This window comes from Pogoniulus pusillus, chromosome 27 (genome assembly GCF_015220805.1).
Source record: "Pogoniulus pusillus isolate bPogPus1 chromosome 27, bPogPus1.pri, whole genome shotgun sequence".
NCBI classification, from domain to species: domain Eukaryota; kingdom Metazoa; phylum Chordata; class Aves; order Piciformes; family Lybiidae; genus Pogoniulus; species Pogoniulus pusillus.
In genome coordinates this window covers 12,659,202-12,677,563 of record NC_087290.1, presented here as the reverse complement: position 1 = coordinate 12,677,563, position 18,362 = coordinate 12,659,202, and the positions used below count along the sequence as shown (strand labels likewise).

The 18,362-nt window shown below is 57.5% G+C and overlaps 1 protein-coding gene across 9 annotated transcripts in view; it reads left to right on the top strand.

Annotated features, from left to right (window-relative positions):
• The first annotated feature begins 3,009 nt into the window (after nt 1–3,009).
• Nucleotides 3,010–18,362, top strand: part of RAP1GAP2 (RAP1 GTPase activating protein 2) — a 74,567-nt gene continuing 59,214 nt past the window's right edge. For 2 of the 9 annotated variants that reach the window (XM_064166069.1, XM_064166068.1), the window contains exons 1-2: nt 3,835–4,000; nt 6,002–6,118. In XM_064166069.1, coding sequence (XP_064022139.1) covers nt 3,951–4,000; nt 6,002–6,118 — 167 coding nt within the window. In that variant the 5' untranslated portion in view covers nt 3,835–3,950. Of the gene's footprint in view, nt 3,219–3,833; nt 4,001–6,001; nt 6,119–9,355; nt 9,551–15,357; nt 15,470–18,362 lie in introns of those variants that run through there. The other 7 variants (XM_064166074.1, XM_064166071.1, XM_064166072.1 and 4 more) reach the window with 7 other exon arrangements.

The following is an 18,362-nucleotide window of genomic DNA, read 5'->3' as shown; positions in this document are numbered from 1 at the left end:
TCCACTGTGTGGGTAAGGAGCAGAGCACAACGCATCCCTTGCACCCAGTGTGGCACCAGGTGAAGCTGCTCCAGCGACTGCCTGGCACCTGGGGCACAGCCACCATGCACACACAGAGCACTGCCCATCACCTTGCTTGCTGGTGCTCACCCTTCCACAGTGAACTGGTTTCACTGGCAGCCTTTTGCTGGGAGAGCTGCTTTCAGCCTTTTTGGCTGGAACATGAACCCATGGTCCCTTCAGTGATGCCCCCAGCAACCAACATGTCCTGGCACTGCAGCTGCACTGCTGTTATTCCTCGCTGCTCCCTTGCACTGAGAGAGAGCAGCCACTTCTCCAGGGGCTCTGAGATGGGTCCTTGCTCAGCATAAGCAACCAAAAGTGGCAGAAACACCACTGCAGCCTTGGGAGGAGCTGCAGGTTCCTGCTGTCAGCCCAGGTGGTGACCCAGCTCCGCAGGCTGTCAAAGTCATCCTGCTGTGTACTAACTGGGAGACATCCAACCACGGTGACCTCTGAAAGACGGCACTGACAGCAACCATGGGTGCAGGCAGGCGAAAAAGTGACAGGGCGGCAGTGGGGCTCGGGGGCTGGCAGCTCTGGGGGCACCCTCCCGGGAGCCCCGGCCCCGGCTTTGCTGTAGACACCCGGCTGCTCCCTTGCGGAACCCTGAGGAGAGGGCAGCGGAGGTGGCTGCGGGACTAAGGAGAAGCTGCCGGCAGCCACAGCTCTGCCGTGCGGGATGGGCGCGGGCAGCTGCTGCGGCAGCTCCCGGACCGGCACCGACCTCTAGCGGCTGCGGCACCGACCAGCGGCACAGGCAGAGGTGCGGGGAGCGGCACTGGCAGCGGTGCGGGCATCAGGACCGGCAGAGGGACAAGCATCTTGCAGGGGCTCCGTCACCAGGTTCGGTCTGCTTTAAGGGGCCAGTCAGAAAGCTGGGCACAGACTTTTCTTGAGCAGGGCCTGTTGTGACAGGACAAGGGGTGATGGTTTAAACTAAAAGAGGGAGATTTAGCCTGGATATTAGGAAGAAATTATGTATAGTGAGGGTTGTAAGACACTGAAACAGGTTGCCCAGGGAGGTTGTGGATGTCCCACCCCTGGAAGTGTCCACAACCAAGCCGGATGGGGCTTTGAGCTACTTGGTCTACTAGAAAGTGCCCCTGCCCGTGGCCAGGGTTTGGCACTAGATGATAGAATAGAATAGAATAGAATAGAACAGATCAGAACAGAACAGAACAGAACAGAATAGAATAGAACGAACCAGGTTGGAAGAGACCTCCAAGCTCATCCAGTCCAACCTATCACCCAGCCCTATCCAATCAGCTAGACCATGGCACTATGTGCCTCATCCAGGCTTTTTTTGAACACAGCAATCTTGGAAGGTCCCTTCCAACCCAACCCATTCTGTGACTCTATAAATGCCTTGTGTTGGGTGTTCTGAGTGGCCCCAGGATAAACCAGATTCTTCCCCATGCATCTTGGTGTGCTCTGAACCCACACCCTGCACTCTTCTGGGCTGTGTGGAGTCCTTTTAGATCACTGCTTTCCCTTCCACCCTTCCAAGTTATTTATTAGTGGAATTTCCAAGTTTAATTTAAAACATTAGTTTAACTTTGCCTCTGATATTATTCTTCAGCCTAATTGAAATGTAGTGTGTGTGTGTGTGTGTATGTGTGCCTCCTAATTGCTTTGAAGACCCTAATAAGAAGCTCCTTAAAGTGACAGAGGGCTAAAAGCTGCAAGGTTTTGATAAATTTAACATTAGCTTAACACTTCCACTGGGATTTGAAAATCCCAGGCTTGCAAGGGTATTTGCTTGAGCTGTGTAATGCAATTTGTCCTTCTTCAGAGAGCTGTTGTTGTGCCCAGCTGACTGCAGGAGGGCTGCAGTGTGCTGCAGCCGTGCCAGGGAAGGACACAGGGGCACATGGCCCTGTGACACTGGCTGATGGGGCAGAGCTTTGGGAAACAAGGGGCCAGGTCTGTCAGCTCAGCTGGTACCAGCATGGTGCTGGCAGCACAGAGGGCATATGAGAGGTGCCAGATGCACCAGTGTGTGCTCTATGTGGGCATTCCAGTGTTCTGGATTTCTCATTGGTTTAGAACTGCTTTATTTTTGTGCTGGTTTTTTTTTTTTTCCTTTTTCTCTTTAATAAAAGTTGAGTTTACTCTTTAGATCTCACAGTCCTGCTGCAAACATCTGAGATGAGATGAAGTGAATTGGTTCCTCAGCTCCAAAGGCAGAAGGGAGGTCTTTTACCTCTCCTATGCCAAATCCTCTGGCCCCACATCCTCATGGGGTCCCACTGCTGCTTCCCACCCATGACCTCATGAGGAGATACTCACCCATCAGGACTGAGCCTCTCTCTGCTCATGAGTGTAAAACCCAGCAGGGCTCCCAGGCTCTGCAGAGGAGGAATCAGATGTTTGATCTGCCCTTAGCTCTGAAACTGATGGTCAGCAGCATCTATCCAGGCCAAGCTGGTGCCTGGCTGCAGGCAGCTGATGGTTGGGGCCTGATGCAGGGCAAGCAGCTCATCACAAAACGCTGCATCAGCCATTGCCTGGGCATGATTTCAGCTGAAGCACCCAGCTAAGGACCAAGCCACCAGACCCAGATGGCTGCCAAAACAACCCATGGACACAGCCTGCCTGGGGGAGTTGCTTCCTTCCAGCCTTTAGCCCATAAATGTAAGAGTTGACAGAGTGTAGGCTGGTCACTGCCCAGAATTTGGGAGACCCACTGCTGAATACCCTCTGTGTGACCTTGAACAAGGCTCAGTCTCTCCAGCTGACAGCAAGGCACCTGACAAGGTGCACCTGAGAGAGAGACCTCAATGCCCTTCAGATGTGGTTGGGCCCCACAGGATTGGGCTCTGAAGTTACCAGTAATTGGTATTTCCCTGGGTAATTGGTGTCACCTGATTAAAGTGAAGCTGTGGGTGCAGCACCTGGGTTTGATGAGCTGTGAAACTGAGCTCTCTAAAAGCTGGGGTCTAGGGTCAGAAGATCACTTCTGAGAAACAGCTTTTAGTGTGGTCTGAAGCCCCTTGAAATAGCGTTTATGTGCTCTGAGTTTGTTTCCTGGGCGCTATGGACCATCCATAAATGGAATGCACCTTCCAGCTCCTGGGGGTTTGGCAGAGGAGCCCCAGCCTGGGCTGATGTCAGCTCTGAATCTACAGCAGAATTTTCTCCTGGCCACCACACAGGCAAGTTTTGTTGGGTGTTTGTTTGCTCTCAAGGGTGAGCAAGGAACAGGAGCAGAATTGGGTTCAAGGTGGGGCTCCAGCTCCCCAGCCTGCACTGGTGTGGTTGTGCAGCTCTCTGCAGGTGGAACAGGGTGACCGGGGGGGCTAGGCTTGGTGGGGTGCATGTGCGTGTAGCTGGCAGGACCCTGCTTCTGCGCTTATTTCCCCTGCTAGCTGTTCCTGAGGGACTTCGTGGTGCTGCCCAGATTTGCTCTGAGCATTCCGGGGGCGGAAGAGAAAAAGCCCGAGCAGACTCTGGAGGAACCAGCCCGTCGGAGCTTCCCCTTCAGCCGCCGCGGCTGGAGCCGGGGGGCTCCGGCGTGTTCAGCGTTCCCCCGCACCCCTCAGGCTGCACCCCTGCTTCCTCCGGCGTGCCCGGGGGGGGAGCGGGCATTGCATAAGGCTTTACGTAAGCGGGCACGGGGCTGTGCCCCCCGCGCGCCGGGCCAGGTTTCCCGCCTGCCCCTCCCCCCCCCCCCCGCGCCTCGAGCCCTCCCCGGGTGCCGGAGGAGGCGGGAGCGAGCCCGGACCGGCGCAGCCGCCCCAGCCCCCCGGGGAACGGAGCCGGGGCTCGGGCGCTGCCCAACTCTGTGGCAGGTCGGAGGGTGTGCTAGGGGGAACTCCCCCCCCACCCCCTGCCCCTGCGGGACCCCCTCGGCCCCCGCCGGCCGCGCCACCGGCCCCGGGACCAGCATGGCCTCGGGCAAGGCGGCGGGGGAGCGGCGCTGGGAGCTGGTGCGCTGGTGAGTGGAGGGGGTCCGGTTCTGGGCTGGGGGTCCCGGCAGGGTAGGGGAGGGGGAACCCCAGCAGGCGGCACTGGTGGGTAAGTTTGCAAGGGAGGTTCCCGTCTGGGGAGGGGGCGGTGGGGCGGGCGTGGTCCCAGCCCTGAGGGGAGCTCTGCTGCTGAGGCTGGGGAAGAGGGGAATGTCGGGCGGGCGGATCTGGGGGGCCAGTGAGGCGAACCAACCCCGCACCCTCGGGCTCTGCGGGGCACTCCGATGGCCGCAATGTGGTCCTGGGTGTGGGGATCTGGGGAGTGTCCTAGCAGGGTGGCTGCTCCAGGCGGGGCGCGGGGGAAGGGAGGAGCGGCTGCTTCGGGGGCTACCCCCGGCGTTTGGGGTCTCGTTGAGATGCAAGAGTCGAGTCCCAAAGCCGGATCCTGCTGCGGGGAGATGTCCCAGCCCCGCACCGGGAGAATGGGAGTGTAGCAGCAGCCTGGCCAGGGTGCTCTTGGGGGACACCTTGGCTGGCATCGTGGGGTGGAGAGTGCCGAGCCTGCCTCCAGCTTCGGCTGGGAGCCCTCTTCACTGCCCTGGGGCCGGGGCCATTGCGGTGCCCGGGACGGCATTGGGAACAAGCTCTCTGTGTTGTCGTTTGCAATTGTGCAGTTAGTGACGTCCAGAGCTTGTGACTTTTGAGCAGGGCGCTGTGGCCATGCCAGGCTCTGACTGGGGTGACTCCGGCTGCGGCGCGGGGCTGCTGATGTCAGAGCTGGGAGCGGGCCCAGGACTCTCCGCGGGGGAGCAGAGCCAGCCTGGATGCTGGGGTTCCCGGGTTGGAATGGGATCCCTGCAAACACGGGGGAGCAGCTGAGGACTGCTCTAAGCTTGTGAAGTTGGATTTTCTTTCTTTGTTAGTTTAATTCCCCCTTTCCTTAGCGGCCTGAGACACTGTTCTGCTCATACTTAGACCCAAACTTCTTCACTGTGTCTTGGCTGGGAAGCTCTGTCCCTGCGCCTTCACCTCCATTCTCCTCCCCAGAAGCCCTTCTGACTCACCTGCCTCTGCTTTGTGCAGTGCTCTCATTGAGCAGGAGCTGCAGGGGAGCTTTGGGACTGTACTGTGCTTGGTTGCTTTTACCAGGAAAATTATCAGGTCACTCTGTTCCAAGGAGGCTCAAAGAGCTTTTTACACTTATTTTGCTGAGAGAAGCAGGTCCTGGTTAGAGTCCTGCAGTTAATGTTGGGAAGGTACTACCTGGAGCACCCACGGGCAGGGAAAGGGACCCCAAGTGCAGCCCAGCCCTGGCTGAGGGTTGTGGCTGAGCAGCTGTGTGTGTGTCCAACCAGGACTACAGGGACTTTGAATAATTAATCACTTGCTGATGAAATTTCATGTTCAGAGCAGGGAGTGTGAAGTGCAGCTGCTGGTGGGATGGTGCAGGCAGCAGGACTGTGCTCTAGGAGAGGGACAGCTGCAGCTGCCAGCGTTTTGCTTGTGCAATGGGGAACTTTCTTCTCCAACCCGAGTGATTGCCATCAATTGACCACCTGAGTATTGTTTAGTAAGCCTCAACACCTGGTCCGACATTTGGAACGGTGTTAGGAAGGCATCAGCCTCCTCCTGGAGCCAGTGGCAGGGCACTGGGCTGCTGGTGGGGAGAGACCAGGTGGGAACTGATGGAGGCGAGCGGGCTGTGCCCAGGGTGAGGGGCAGCGCTGCTCTAGCGGCCAGCAAGGGTGTCTGGGGAGTTACTGTCCCTCCTCTGGGGGATGCACTGGAAGGGACACCCTGTTCCAGCGCTGGTCATGTGCAGTGGGAGTGTCTGCTGCTGACCGGGGAGGGACGGGGACGTCGCAGAGGTGCACATGGACGGGGCTGTAACGTCATCCGGCTGCTCCAGCCGAGGAGCACGCCGCTAGCGATGCTGGACGCGCAGCGCTGCTGAGGCAGTCGCTCCCGCAGCTCCCTCTGCACACTCCTGTGCTAATAAATATTTCAGTCTTCGCTGCTGTTATTTTTAGGTACGTGCGAGAGGGACGGTTCCGCATCGAGGAGAGGACGCTGACGGCGTTCCAGTGGCTGTACTCGCCCCACCAGCACCGCATCGTCAGCCGGGCGGACTTGGGCTCACCCAGCAGGTGAGGAGGGCGATGGGTGCAGGGCTGGGGGCCATGCGGAGCACTGGCACGTCCCCTGCCCGTGCTGTCGGCAGCATACCCTGTCACAAACCTCGTGGCTTTGATGTGGGTCTCCTGAGTCTCAGCCTGTCTCTGGAGCCTTATAAACATCTGAGCATCTTAGGTTTCACTTTGAAGTGAAGGTCCAAGATGCAGGGGTTGCAGCTGGGTGTTGCCAGCGTCGTAGTAGCAGCCCTCTGGTGTAGAGCAGCAGAAAGGACAAGTTATTGGCTGCCTCCCCAGACTTTCACTTTTAAACCCCCCCGTGCTTTCAGTCAAGCACACAACCTTGCGAGGACCTGCTTTAGGCATGTGGCACACCTGAGATGTACTTAAACTGTGAGCCAGGGAGGGCACATCTATCTCCTGGCCTCGAGGGACCTCTGGAGAGTATTTCTTCTGACACCATGACTTCATTTGGTGCCTAAGCTCTCTGCTTAGCAGCTCTCTGGGAGTGGGTGTGGGAGCCATGCCCTGGGCACAGTATCCTGGGCACAAACTGTGTCTCTCCTGCTGAGGCTGGTGTGTTGCTGTCAGTTCAGATCCCAGGCTTTGGTGACAAAACTCTGTTAACATAAAGGTCTTGTGGGCATCACGGCTCACACGGTGCAGTGTCTGTCCCTTGCCTGCTAAGTGCACTGAGGCACGGTGAGGCCCCACGTGGCTGCATGGATAAAAGCTTTTTCCTCTTTATTTCAGCAGCAGTTTTGATGTGAGAGCCCTTGAAGCTTTGAAGTGTTTATCTGCTGGAGTTGCACATCCCAGGCTCAGGGCAGGAAGGGAGGGAGAGGTGCCTACAATGATGCCTTGTAGGGAGAAGGGCCTCTCTCAGAGGGTCCCCACAGGGTGAGGGGTCTTGGGGAGGGGATGATGCTGCGGAGTCCCTGTGTTGGGTGGGGAGGACATCCATACCTTGAGGAGATTTCCTGGAGCAGGAGGGAGGTGTCCCAGTTCCCTTGGCAGGAGCCATGGTGTGTGTCATGGCCAGTTGCTTCCCAAGACATCAATTCCTCCACCTGCCAGTGGAGAGGCTTTCCAAAAGCTGGGATGACTCTGCTGGTTACTGACTTCAGTCTTTGCAGATTGCTATCAGAGGCTGCATTCATCTCCTCCCCCGATGCACACACATCATGAGCATGTGAAACTCCAACATGTGTTAATGGCATTCATAATTAATGCCAATCCCACAGGGGTTAATTCTGCTGGATTCGTTTGATTTCCCAGGGGGCTAAGAAGTTACCTGGAAAAGTCTGGTAGAGTCTGTGGGGCATCTGTGGCCTGATGGTGCCTGCATCCCTCTTACAGGGCTGAAACCTTTACCTGGGTTGAAAGTGGGGCCCTGGGTCAGCCCAAAGGCAAAGTCCAGCTCAGCAAGTCCTGGGATTGCCTGGCTCTGACTTTAGCCAGGGGAGCTGCTGGCTCAGGGAGTAGAACTGCTGGCCCTACTCAGGGTCAGTTGTAGAACCATGGAATCATTAAGGGTGGGAAAGGCCTCTTAAGATTGAGTCCAACCACCAGCCCAAAGCCACCGTGCCCACTAAACCATGCCATTTGCTTCAGCAGCTCTGCACAGGACAGGAGCAAGGAGGAAGCTGCGCTGGGGACCTGGTATCATCTTTAAGCCTCTTGTTTGTCACTGGCAGCAGTGAGGTGCCCTGCAGCCTCCTGGCTCAGCATGGCCAGGGCACGGCCAGCAGACAGCAGTGCCCACATCCCGCATTGATGCTTGTTTTGGTTGTGGCATATCACTGTGGAGGCTTCAGCTTGAGGATGTTGGTGTCTTAGTGCCCTGGGTGACAGGCTGATGCCGGGGTGCTTGGTGGCATTTCAGGCTGTCACATTATGTATCTGTCACACTAATTGGATCGCTCTCTCTGTTTTGCACTTGCTGCTTTCCCTTGGTGTGATGGTAGTGACAGAGCTGAGCAAGAGGCTGGTTGACCTGCTGGGGGGTGACCTCACAGGGTGTTTGGATATTTTCATTAGTTACAGACATGAGTGTACTTGCTAGGCTCACCTGAGCAGCACTTTCTAGAAGGATGAGAGCTTGGGTCCTGCTTCCCACAGCTCTTCCCGTAGCCATGCTGGGTTTGCTCTGGTCCCACACACAGTGTCCTGCCTGGAGACTGCAGATGCTGCTGCTGGCTGAGCTGCTATGAGATGAGCCTCTCCTAGGGCTCAGGAGGGTTTGGAGCAGCTGGGCCCTGCTACTGGGGACAGTGCGGTGCCCACTGCTGTTTGCAACACATAGCAAACCTGGTGCAAGAGACCATGGGTGTTTGTTGTTGTGTGGCTTTTGGTCCCCTTGTGCCACACAAGGTGGTTGCCCCATGAGTTAAAAAGGATGGGCATGATGGTGGGAGTGGGGATTGGGCCTTACCTTTCACTGGCTCTAGAGTCTGGCCCTGGAAGCTCTTCTTTCATCTAGTCCAGGTTGTAGCTGTCTTTGAATTCAGTTGTAACAGGGGAAAGGGCTCACACATAAGACCAAAGCCTGTTATGAGGAGCAGCTGAGGGTGCTGAGGTTGCTCAGCCTGGAGCAAAGGAGCCTGAGAGGAGACCTCCTGGCTCTGTCCAACTCCCTGAAAGGGGGTTGGAGCCAAGTTGGGGTTGGTCTCCTCTCCCAAGAAACAAAAAACAGGACAAAAGAAAATGGCCTCAAGATGCACTGGGGAGGCTTTGTTGGACTTGAGGAACGATTTTTCTCCCCAAAGGGTTGCCAAGCCCTTGGCCAGGCTGTCCAGGGCAGTGGTGAAGTCCTCATCCCTGGAGGAGTTTCAAAGCCTTGCAGCTGTGGTGCTGAGAGACATGGTTTAGTGGTGCCCTGGCACTGCTGGGTGAATGGTTGGACTTGGTGACTGGTCTTTTTCCAGCCAAAACGACTCTGATTTTCTACTTATTTGTTCCCAAGCCACCTCCTTCCCTCTAAAGGTCCCAGGCAGGTTTTATGGGCAGGATCTTCACCTTTCACTGGTGGATATGGCTCTGGTGATGCTTCCCAGGTCCCTGTGGTGTATCTCATGTTCTTTCCTTCAGCCCCATAAGGGAACCCAGACCCAGTTTCCAGTTTGCTGGCACACTTCACCCGAGCAGTGCTGCTCTCCCTCTGCAGGGTGATGCGTAGGGGGGGCAGGCAGAGCAGGCAAGGTGCAGGCAGGGCAGGGCTGGGCGGGCAGAGGTGTAGGCAGGGCAAGGCAGGCAAGGTGCAGGAGGCGGCTCGGTCTGCCGGCAGCCCCCCAGCAGCCTTCATCTCGGCGCTGCCGCGGTCGGGGCTGCCAGCTTGTCCCCGCCGCGGGTCGCGGAGCTCCGCGGGTGCGCAGCGGCGGGCGCAGGCTCCTCCGCGGGTGCGGAAGCTGCTGGGCTGGGTCCGCAGAGCGCAGCGAGGAGAGCGAGGTAAGGGGCTTGCGGACTGCCCGAGCCCGGCTGCGGTCGCGATGTGCGGCGGGGTTTGCGTGGCGTGGGGTGCTGCGGGGGGAGGCTTCGGCAGCAGAGATGCAAGCCCCTGTCCGTCCTTTTTCACCCTGCCGGGGCTCTCCGGATGCAAACGTGCCGGGGAACCGGGAGCTATTGTTGGAACGCTTGGCACTTCTCGGCTTCTCTGCTTGTGTGTGAATACGCAGTGGGGGCTTTGGGGATGAGAGGTTCGGGGACAGGGACGTGGAAGCTTCGTGGGGGAGGCGGGGGGCTCGGGGACAGGGATGTGGGGTCTGTGCCTCGCAGATTCTGGTGTGGTGGAGGCCAAAGCTTGTGGTAAATAATGAAAATTCAAGGAGGCAACTTCCCCAGCTCTGCCCCTCGCCCTGCTCCCGTGGCTGGGGCGGGGGGGGGTGTCGTGGCATTGGGGTTGTGGGGTCACGGTCCTGCCCTGGCAAGGCACCTCCTGTGCTGGGCAGTCCCAGATTTCTACGTTTGACAGAACCAGGGCACAGAGATTGTTCCCGGCACTCTGTTTACTGGGGTGAACCCCTCTGTGAGTGAGATCGCAGCCTATCTGCCCGAGAAGCAGTGTGATGTCTGCTCACCAGGCTGGGCAGAGCAGAAAATTCCTCTTCACCCTTCTCTAGTGTGACCCAGCGTGAGCCCACGGAGCCGGGAATGTATCACCCGCACCCCCGGAGGGCGCAGGACCTGAGCTGCACTCTGCCAGGTGCTGCCTTATTTCCTCCTCCTCTGTGCACTCCCCTGTTTATTTTAGAGCGCTTGTTTTAGCAGCACAAGGGATGTGCTATCTATCCCCAAGCAGGATTTACTGGGGTTGGAGAAGGGCCAGGGAGTCTCAGTTCAGAACCAGCAAGCAGGGGGATCCCAGCCAGCACACCCCAGGTCTAACAGATCTCTCATCCTCCTTCTGTTGCTAATTCCCCCCAAGGGCAGCTCACCATAGCCAGAGCAGCAAACCTGCTTCCCCCCACCCCCCCTTTTTTTTCCCCCCCTTTCCTTATGCTTGTTTTATCTTCCTTCCTCTCTCTTCATCCCTAAGTGTATCCATATGGCAGCAGGGTCCCAGGGGCTGTTTGCAGAGCTCCTCTGCTGCTGTTGCCTGTTGTGCACAGAGTCAGACTCTGCTTGTTGTGAGCGGCTGCTGTGGAAACAGGAACAGGACTTCAGCAGCAACAGTAGGCAGAGACATTTTTTCCAGGAGCTAAAAACAGCTCCTTCTCCCCAGACCTCTTCCCAGTTTCATGGGGGTAGATAGAGCTAACATCTGCCTTCAAGTTGGATGCCAAACCAGAAAGAGCTGGGATTTTTTTTTGTTCTGGTTTGAATCTAGCCCAGTTCCTGTAAAGCCATCCAAAATGGTGGAAAACTACAGGTGATCTTGGCAAGATGTAGCAGGGCTTTGCAAAGCCCGAGCCCAAATCCTGTGTGTCTTGTCTGCAAGTGTTTAGATGGAGCCACGTACAAGTTTAGCCTTGAATCTGAGCCCCGATGCCTGCCTAAAGCTAATCCCATGCCAGCACGTCTTGGCTGCAGCAGTTGCTGTTCACCCACCTGCTGCTGGAAGGCTGGGGAGTTGGGGCAGTGTGGGGGTGCCACAGGAGGATTCACCCAGCCCTGCTGCTGTAGTCACCGGGTCCTGTAAGCTCTTTGTGCTGAGCATCACTTAGTTGTCCTGTTCCCCCCGCCCCCCCCACCCCCCTCTTTTACTTCTATTATTAGGAAACAGTTCCAGAGACTGTTTGTATTAAGATTGCAAAGCTCCTCATTTCCAGCCACAGCATGTTCAGGGCTCTCTCGTGCCAGTGCTTTCCTGCCACCCCCATGCTGGACCAGCTCTGGGTTTCAGTTTAAGCAGATCTTTTTCTGCCTTGCCACAATTTCTGTGCAGGCTGCAGTCACGTCCCTGTCCCCCCCCCCCCCCCCCCCCCCCCCCCCCCCCCCCCCCCCCCCCCCCCCCCAATCTGTGTCTGTTGTGTGAACTGGGCCAAATGCTCCCCAGCTCTCTTGCTCTGGCTGCATGCCAGTGCCTGCAGGAATGGGGTTTGGTAGGGTTTTACCCAACATCCTCCCTCCACCAGCCCCTGCAATGCCCAGGCAAACAGGCAGTGAGCTCCTGCTCCTCTGAGCTGCAGGAATAGGGCACCATGGTGCGAGATGCACGATGGATGTGCAGGTAGCCATAGTGACGGTGCTCAGGGACCTGGCACTGGGCATGGCCAGCTGCCTGCCTGCCTGCTCTCACTCTTGCCTGGGACCAGGCTGCCTCTAGAGCATCCTCAGCAAGGCAGCCTTGTTTGTGCCACAGCACAGACAAATCTTGGTGCTGGATCCTCGGGACAGGTGTGAATTGTGTGTGTGGCTGCATGTCTGAGTCTGAAACATGGGTGCTGCATGCCTGCAGCATCTCCAGAGCAGGGACTGCAGCCTGTGCAGGGCTGGAATCCATGGGCCCTGGGGCTCCCTTGGAAACCTTGCAGGAATCAGAGATCTTAGCTGCAGGGTCACTGGGGCTGCTGTCTCCTTCCAGGAGAAGTGGTGGATGTGAGTTTGTGCAGGGGGCTCCAGCCCACCACTTCTCTGCTGCATAAAACCTCAGTGCCCAGGATGGGCACAGCCTGCCCTTCTTGGGCATGTTCAGAGCACTTTTTCTCCCTGTTCTCTGCTCCCCAAGTTATGGGCCCCAGGAGCAGGAACCTACCTTAAGAAGGTTGTTCATATTCTGAACTTTTTTTTTTTCCCTGGTCAGCTGAGCATTTTGCTGGGAATGAGCTCTTCACTGCTGGGGAGATGTTTGCAGTTCTTGCTCTGTTCTGCAGCCTGATCCAGTTAAAGATGTATCAAGCCCTCCCTAATGAGTTTAAGGAGCTGTAGATAAGCAGCTGTGTGGCTCAGCTCTGTAGCCCATCCATCCCCGAGGAGCAAAGCTATACAAATCAGGCTGTTGGGAGGAGGTGGACACGGAGACCCCTGCAGTGAGCAGCCTTAAGACTGAAGGAGGATTCTAGAAGGTCTCCTTGGCTTTCCTGTCTTTCTGCTGCAGCTCATTGCTCAGATGACAGCATTCCCCTTCCCCAGGCCCACAGCTGGGGCTGAGGGAGCTGGGTGCTGCAGACCTGTTGATCTTGAGCAGTAAAGAGCTACCCTTCAGAGCAAGCTGGGAAGCTGCTGTGTAAGGCACCGAGCTCCTCACTTTGTTTTAGTTCAGACAGCACCAGAAAGGGGAGAAAATGCTGTGAAGAATATTCCATGCACTGAGTCAGAGTTAATTCAGACACCGTTTTCCTTTGCTTTATACGTTGGGGCTGATGCTATGCACAGCTTGTTCTTCCTGCCAGGACCAGATCTGATATTTCTGGGTGCCCACAGCCTTCTTCACAATCATAATAGAAAGATGAATGCCCTCAGCTCGCCACATGCAATATTAAAGCACTAATGATGTAATCAGTCTCTCTTAGCCCCAATAACAAAGGAAAGAATTACTCTGCTCTTCCTCAGCATGATTCTGCTCTGCAGTGTGGGCTCTGACTGCTGGCTACCCACTGAAGCCCTCTCCCCTGCCTCTGCTCACTGCTTATCACTGGGGCAGTGCCGTCTGTGCCAGGGGCTCATGCTGGAGCCCTCTGTGAGCAGGTTGCCTTTCTGTGTCTTCCCAAGTGGCTGGAGCCTGGAGCAGCCCTTAAGACTGGAGCAGTGTGTGCCACTGACACTGGTTCCCCATGCTACTGGGGGCTGAATTGTGCCTGTGTGCTGGGATTGGTGGCCTGGCTTAAGCCATCCTGCAGCTGATGTGTTTACAGTGGGCTAGGCTGGCAGCTTCAGCTGGCTGGGAGGAATGTGCCTTTGGACCCTTCCTTCTTCTGCATCAGCTGGTGCTGTGCTGCACAGACCCTCCAGCATCCCGGGTTTGGTGGCTGCAGTGTCAGCTGCCATGCCAGGAGCCCTGTGGTTTCCTGTGAGGTGATGGCAGAGCCGAGCAGGGGCCGAGCAGAATTAGCCTTTTCCTTTGGTAAACAATGGCAGAGTTTGTGCTCGTTAGGCACTGATGGCCTGGGGCTGGCAGTGTGCTGTTGTTGCCCTGTCCTCTGTTGGTTGTGCCTGGCTGGGGGGTATGTTGGAGCTGGGCACCTCTCGCCTGGGCTGCCCCAAGGAACTGCAAGTGCCTGCTGCTCCAGGGCAGTTGGGTTTTGTTAGCTGTTAACGTGGGTCTCTGCTCCAGCTCTGTGTCACCAGTGGGTCTGGGGCTGCTTACCGGAGTGAGGAGCACAGTCAGGGGTGGGTCAGGCTGATGAGCTCCCAGTTCTGGCAAGGAGCCCTGGCAACATTAATTTTGGCTGGTGCAGATGGTGCCAAAGATACATCCTCCCCCAGGCCTTTGTTTCTGTATTGTGGCTGTGCCTGCTCTGAAGCAGGAGGTTTGTTGGGTTTTTATTCCCTCTCAGTTTTGAGCCCAACTGTGAAATACCTCGGGGTTGAGGGGGGGAGTGAGAAATGTCATCAGAGACAAATTATTTCTGGCTGTGAGGTGGTGCTGGGCAGACACTGATGTGGTGCCCTGGAGCAGAGGGAGGCTGGTGGTCTCCAGGGAGCTGGATCCTTGGTGTATTTTTGACCTCTGTAATCTGTGTCTGTGGTGGCTGACAAGGCTTGGGGGAGCTGCTGGACTTGTGGGGTTGGGGAGCTGGGGGAGATCTGCTTCTGTTCCCAGTGGCTGTGAGCACCTTGGGTGCTGGTCCTGCTGGTGCAGGGGGAGGTTGGTTTCATGTAAGGGCTGCCTCCTGCCCCTCCTGGGCAGTGAGAAATGGAGACAGTGTCTCTGTAGCTGCATCCAGGTCCTGCCCTCCTAGGCTCTGAAATCCCAGGGAGGTCCATGAATCTCCATGAGGTGTAGCAAGGACCTGCCAGAGTAATTCTGATCTGTCTGTTGAGAGGTCCCATGAGAGGGGAGCCTGGCCCTGCCTGTCTCCCTCCCTGTCCCCCTCTGTGCTCCTGCTGCCTCCAGCAGCGAGTTCACAGCAGGCCTGGAGCAGCAGAGCAGAACCTGGCGCTTGCAGCGCGGCCAGAGTGAGCGCTCCAGTGGAGAGCTGGCTGCTGGCCTGGGCTGCCTGGCCCGGCCCTGGGGTGGTGCCAGCTATCGACTGATCTCCCCGTGGCTGCTGCTGCCTGCCAGGCTGGAGCTGCAGCAGTGGGTGCTGCTCTGAGAGCTCAGCCATGCTGGGGGGCTCACTGCTCCTCTTCTTAGGCAACTAAATTGCAAGCAGCGGAGTGGAGCTGGGCAGAAATCAACTGGTTCCAGCGTGAGAAAGACGTGACCTGGGGGAAGATGAGGCAGAGGATAACGTCACCCTGCTGCTGATGCAGAGCTGTACCGTGGAGCACGCAGGACACGAATGAGCTCCCAGCAAATGTCTGCTCCAAATGTTTCATGGCACCTGAATTGTGGCTTTCAAGCCTGCAGCATGCTTGGGAGGTTTGGTGGTTTTTTAAAATAATGTCCTTAAGAGCTCTAAAATGCAAAGTATTTCTATCATTTCATGCCTTTAAGGAGAGATGACTGTGGGCAGAAAAGTAGGAGTTGAAATAGCTGGATTTCAATCCAAGCTTCTTCCCTGGAGTTGAGTGATTTCTCTCTCCAACTCCCTATCCCGCCCCTCCCCGGCGTCGTTCACACATCAGACAGAGTCCAAATGCCTCAGTTTAAAGCGTTTGGGTGCTTGGATGAGAGTCTGATTCCTGCAAGTGCCAAGTGCTGGGCTGAGAGCTGCCTCGAGTCCCCAGGAGCCACAGGAGCTGGGCAGTGCCTGGTGGTGCTGAGTCCAGGGGGTGCTCTTGGTGTGCTGCAGGAGCGATTTCGGCTCATGCCCACAGCAGGAGGTGAGTGCTCAGGTAGCTTGAGGGCTTCCACCCTTCCTCTTCACTTTGACCACGGGTGGTGACCACTGTTGCAGCCCAGGCCTGCGTGGGCACAGCTGGACACTGGTGGCTGGTGTGGGAAGATGGGGGGTGGGAGGCCAGGGTAGCTGGTGTGGGGCAGGCACCATGCCCAGCCTCCCCGTGGATTCGGCTTTGCCTTGTGGTGCCCAGTGGCAGGGGGTGATAGCCTGTGCCCTTGGGGCTTTGTGCTTGATGGAAGCTGGTACCGGCTAGAGGTCAGCATTTCCATGGAAATGGGATTTCTGGCGCCTGGCTGTGGAAGTCCAAGGGGCTTTGGTGGTGGCCAGGCTGCAGACCCACCCTAAAGTGCTGTGGGGCTGCGAGGAACCAGAGGAGGGAAACCCCTGAGTGCCGCAGCTGTGCAGGGGCTGGGTGGGAGATGCCCCACCAGGGATGTGTTTGCTGCGGGATGAAGGGGCAGGATGCTTGCTTGTTTGAGCTCTGATGCTTTTAGTGAGGTGTCTCTTGGAATGCACTGAGGGTTCTGTGGGACAATCCCCTCAGAGGGTGCAGCGAGCACAGCCCTGCCATCTCGGGTGCCAAAAGCAGACCTCTGCACCAGCACCGATGGCGGGGTAGGGACAGCCCCGTGGCACGACGCTGGTGGGCGATTCCGTGCCCGTGGCTCAGCCCTGGTACCCGTGCTGCCCGCAGTCCCAGCCGTTAGGAGAAATACGACGTTTGCAGCGTGAGGTTGTGAAAAGCCTGGGGCCACACACACAAAAAAAAACCCAAACCGAAGAGGAAATGACTTTTTCTGGTGGTTGTGTGCGCCTGTGCAGCCTTCTGCCTGGGGGCGGCTGACCGGGAGGTGCTGGGGTCCCCCTGCCCGGGCACAGCGCTGAGCGCGCTGGCACGAAGCGCCCGCCGCGGCCCTCCGCTGCCAGCTCTGGCGTACGGCTGCTGCCAGCCCTGACCTGCGGGCGCTGCTGGGCCCATCGCCGTGCCGCCCATGGCCGGAGTGTCCCGGCAGCACCGACCTGCCACCATGTTCCAGAGGAAGCGCAGCGTCTCCTTCGGCGGCTACGGCTGGTGGGTGCCTTTCCTTTCTACCTCGCTCTGCTACCGGGAGCTTTTCTTCCCTCCGCAGCTTCGGAGGAGGAAGCACGGCGGTGCTGTGGCATAGTGCCCTCTGCCCTGTGGCAGAGCCCTTCCTGCTGCCCCATGCCAACCACATCACGTGGGAGCTGGGAAGGACTTTCTCCTCTCTTGCCTGTGGGGATGTGCCCTTTGAGCTGCTGTGTCCCAGCAAAGCCCCTCGTGAATCCCGTGGGTGCCAGTGGTCTTGTAATGGGGGTCCCGTGGCCACTTTGCGTGCAAGAGTATCCTGTGGCTCTCCCCCGCTCATTCCTCTTGCTGCTGAGGACCTGCTGCCTGCTCCTCTTCTGCCTGAGTAGTGATGCTTGCAGCCACCTCTGGCACCTTGCAGCATGCACGGTGAGGTCCCACCTGGTTCGTGGCAGGTTCCTGGTTCCTCTCTAAGTTATTCTCAGCTGCTGCTTGCAGCTCTGGTTCCATGGAGCCGTTTGCACCTGAGATGTGCTGAGCTATAGGGAAACATTTGGAGAAAAGGGCATAGTTCTTCCCTCTCTTTATGCCATTCTTTGCCCATTCCAAGTCTGTGCTGTCTGAGTGTGAGGACTGGTGGTCAAGTTGACAGTTTTGTACCGATTTTGGCTGTTTGGCACCGAGGCCAGAGGGGTTGCTTTGCTTTCCCTTCCCTGTGTTATTGTGCCTGGAGCTGGCAGCCCTGGGGGCTTTGGGACTGGCTTTGTGCTGGTAGTCTTGGAGCTGTTTGGAGCTGCTTGAAACCTGCCGGGGGAAGCGCTGAGTAACAGAGGCGGTTGTGGGAGGGCAGAGAAGTTGTTGAGGTTTGGGCAAATCTCCTGGGGTTTCAGCGTGCACCTTGCTGAAGCCAAGGGCTTTTTCTCAGCGGGGACCTCTTTGTTCCTCACATAAAAGGGGAAGGAAGCACTCGATGATAAACTTGTGCTCCAGCACGCTTGGCGAAGGGGGGCAGGGAGAAATTGCGGTTCTCGGGAGCAGTGGCACAGCAGGCACCTTCTGGGGGCTGCTGCTGTTGGGCTCCCCGTGCGCTGGAGCCACAGCTGTCAGTTACCCCTTCGCAGGAGCATTTAAGGCCATCTGGGCTGCGCTTGGTTGTTTTCCTGCTGTGCTCTGGCAAAGGTGCAGGGGGAAGATAACCAGGAGCTGGGGAGCCACGCAGGAAAATGCGGTTTGCGGGCTGCTGGGGGCTGTGATGCCGTTGCAATCGCGGCTGGGGGGATGCAGGACACAGCCTTCCCTTTGAATATCCACGTCTGCAGAGTGAGGAGAGCAGATGAGGAGGTCCGTAGGGGAGCCCTGTTCTCTGTGTTCCAGTATGGAGATCCCAAGGGGAGTTCGTGGTAGTGGGGTCCCTGGGGAAGACACCCCTTGCGGTCATGCATCATGCAGAGAGCACTCTGCAGCTGGGAAAATGCATCCCTGGGTGTTTATGAGAAAGGAAGGGACCTGCCACAGCCTTGTACCTGCATCTGCAGCATCTCACAGCCGCCTGGGTGGGTGTGGGCACACCCTTCCTGTGGGCACCGTGGCGGGGTCCAGGCACACCCTGCTGCTTCTCGCTGTGGCCACAGTCGCTATTTCCAGCCCCTGGCTGGGGTTTGATGGCTGCATCTGCCACCAGCGAGTGCCCAGGGGTGTCCTGGCCCTGTGGATGGCCACTCTTGGTGCCTTCCACTCTTGGCTGTGGGATGCACGCTGCGGGCGGTGCAGAGCCCTGGAGTGTTTCACATCACCACACCCCGGGAGGGGACGCAGGGCAGGGCCT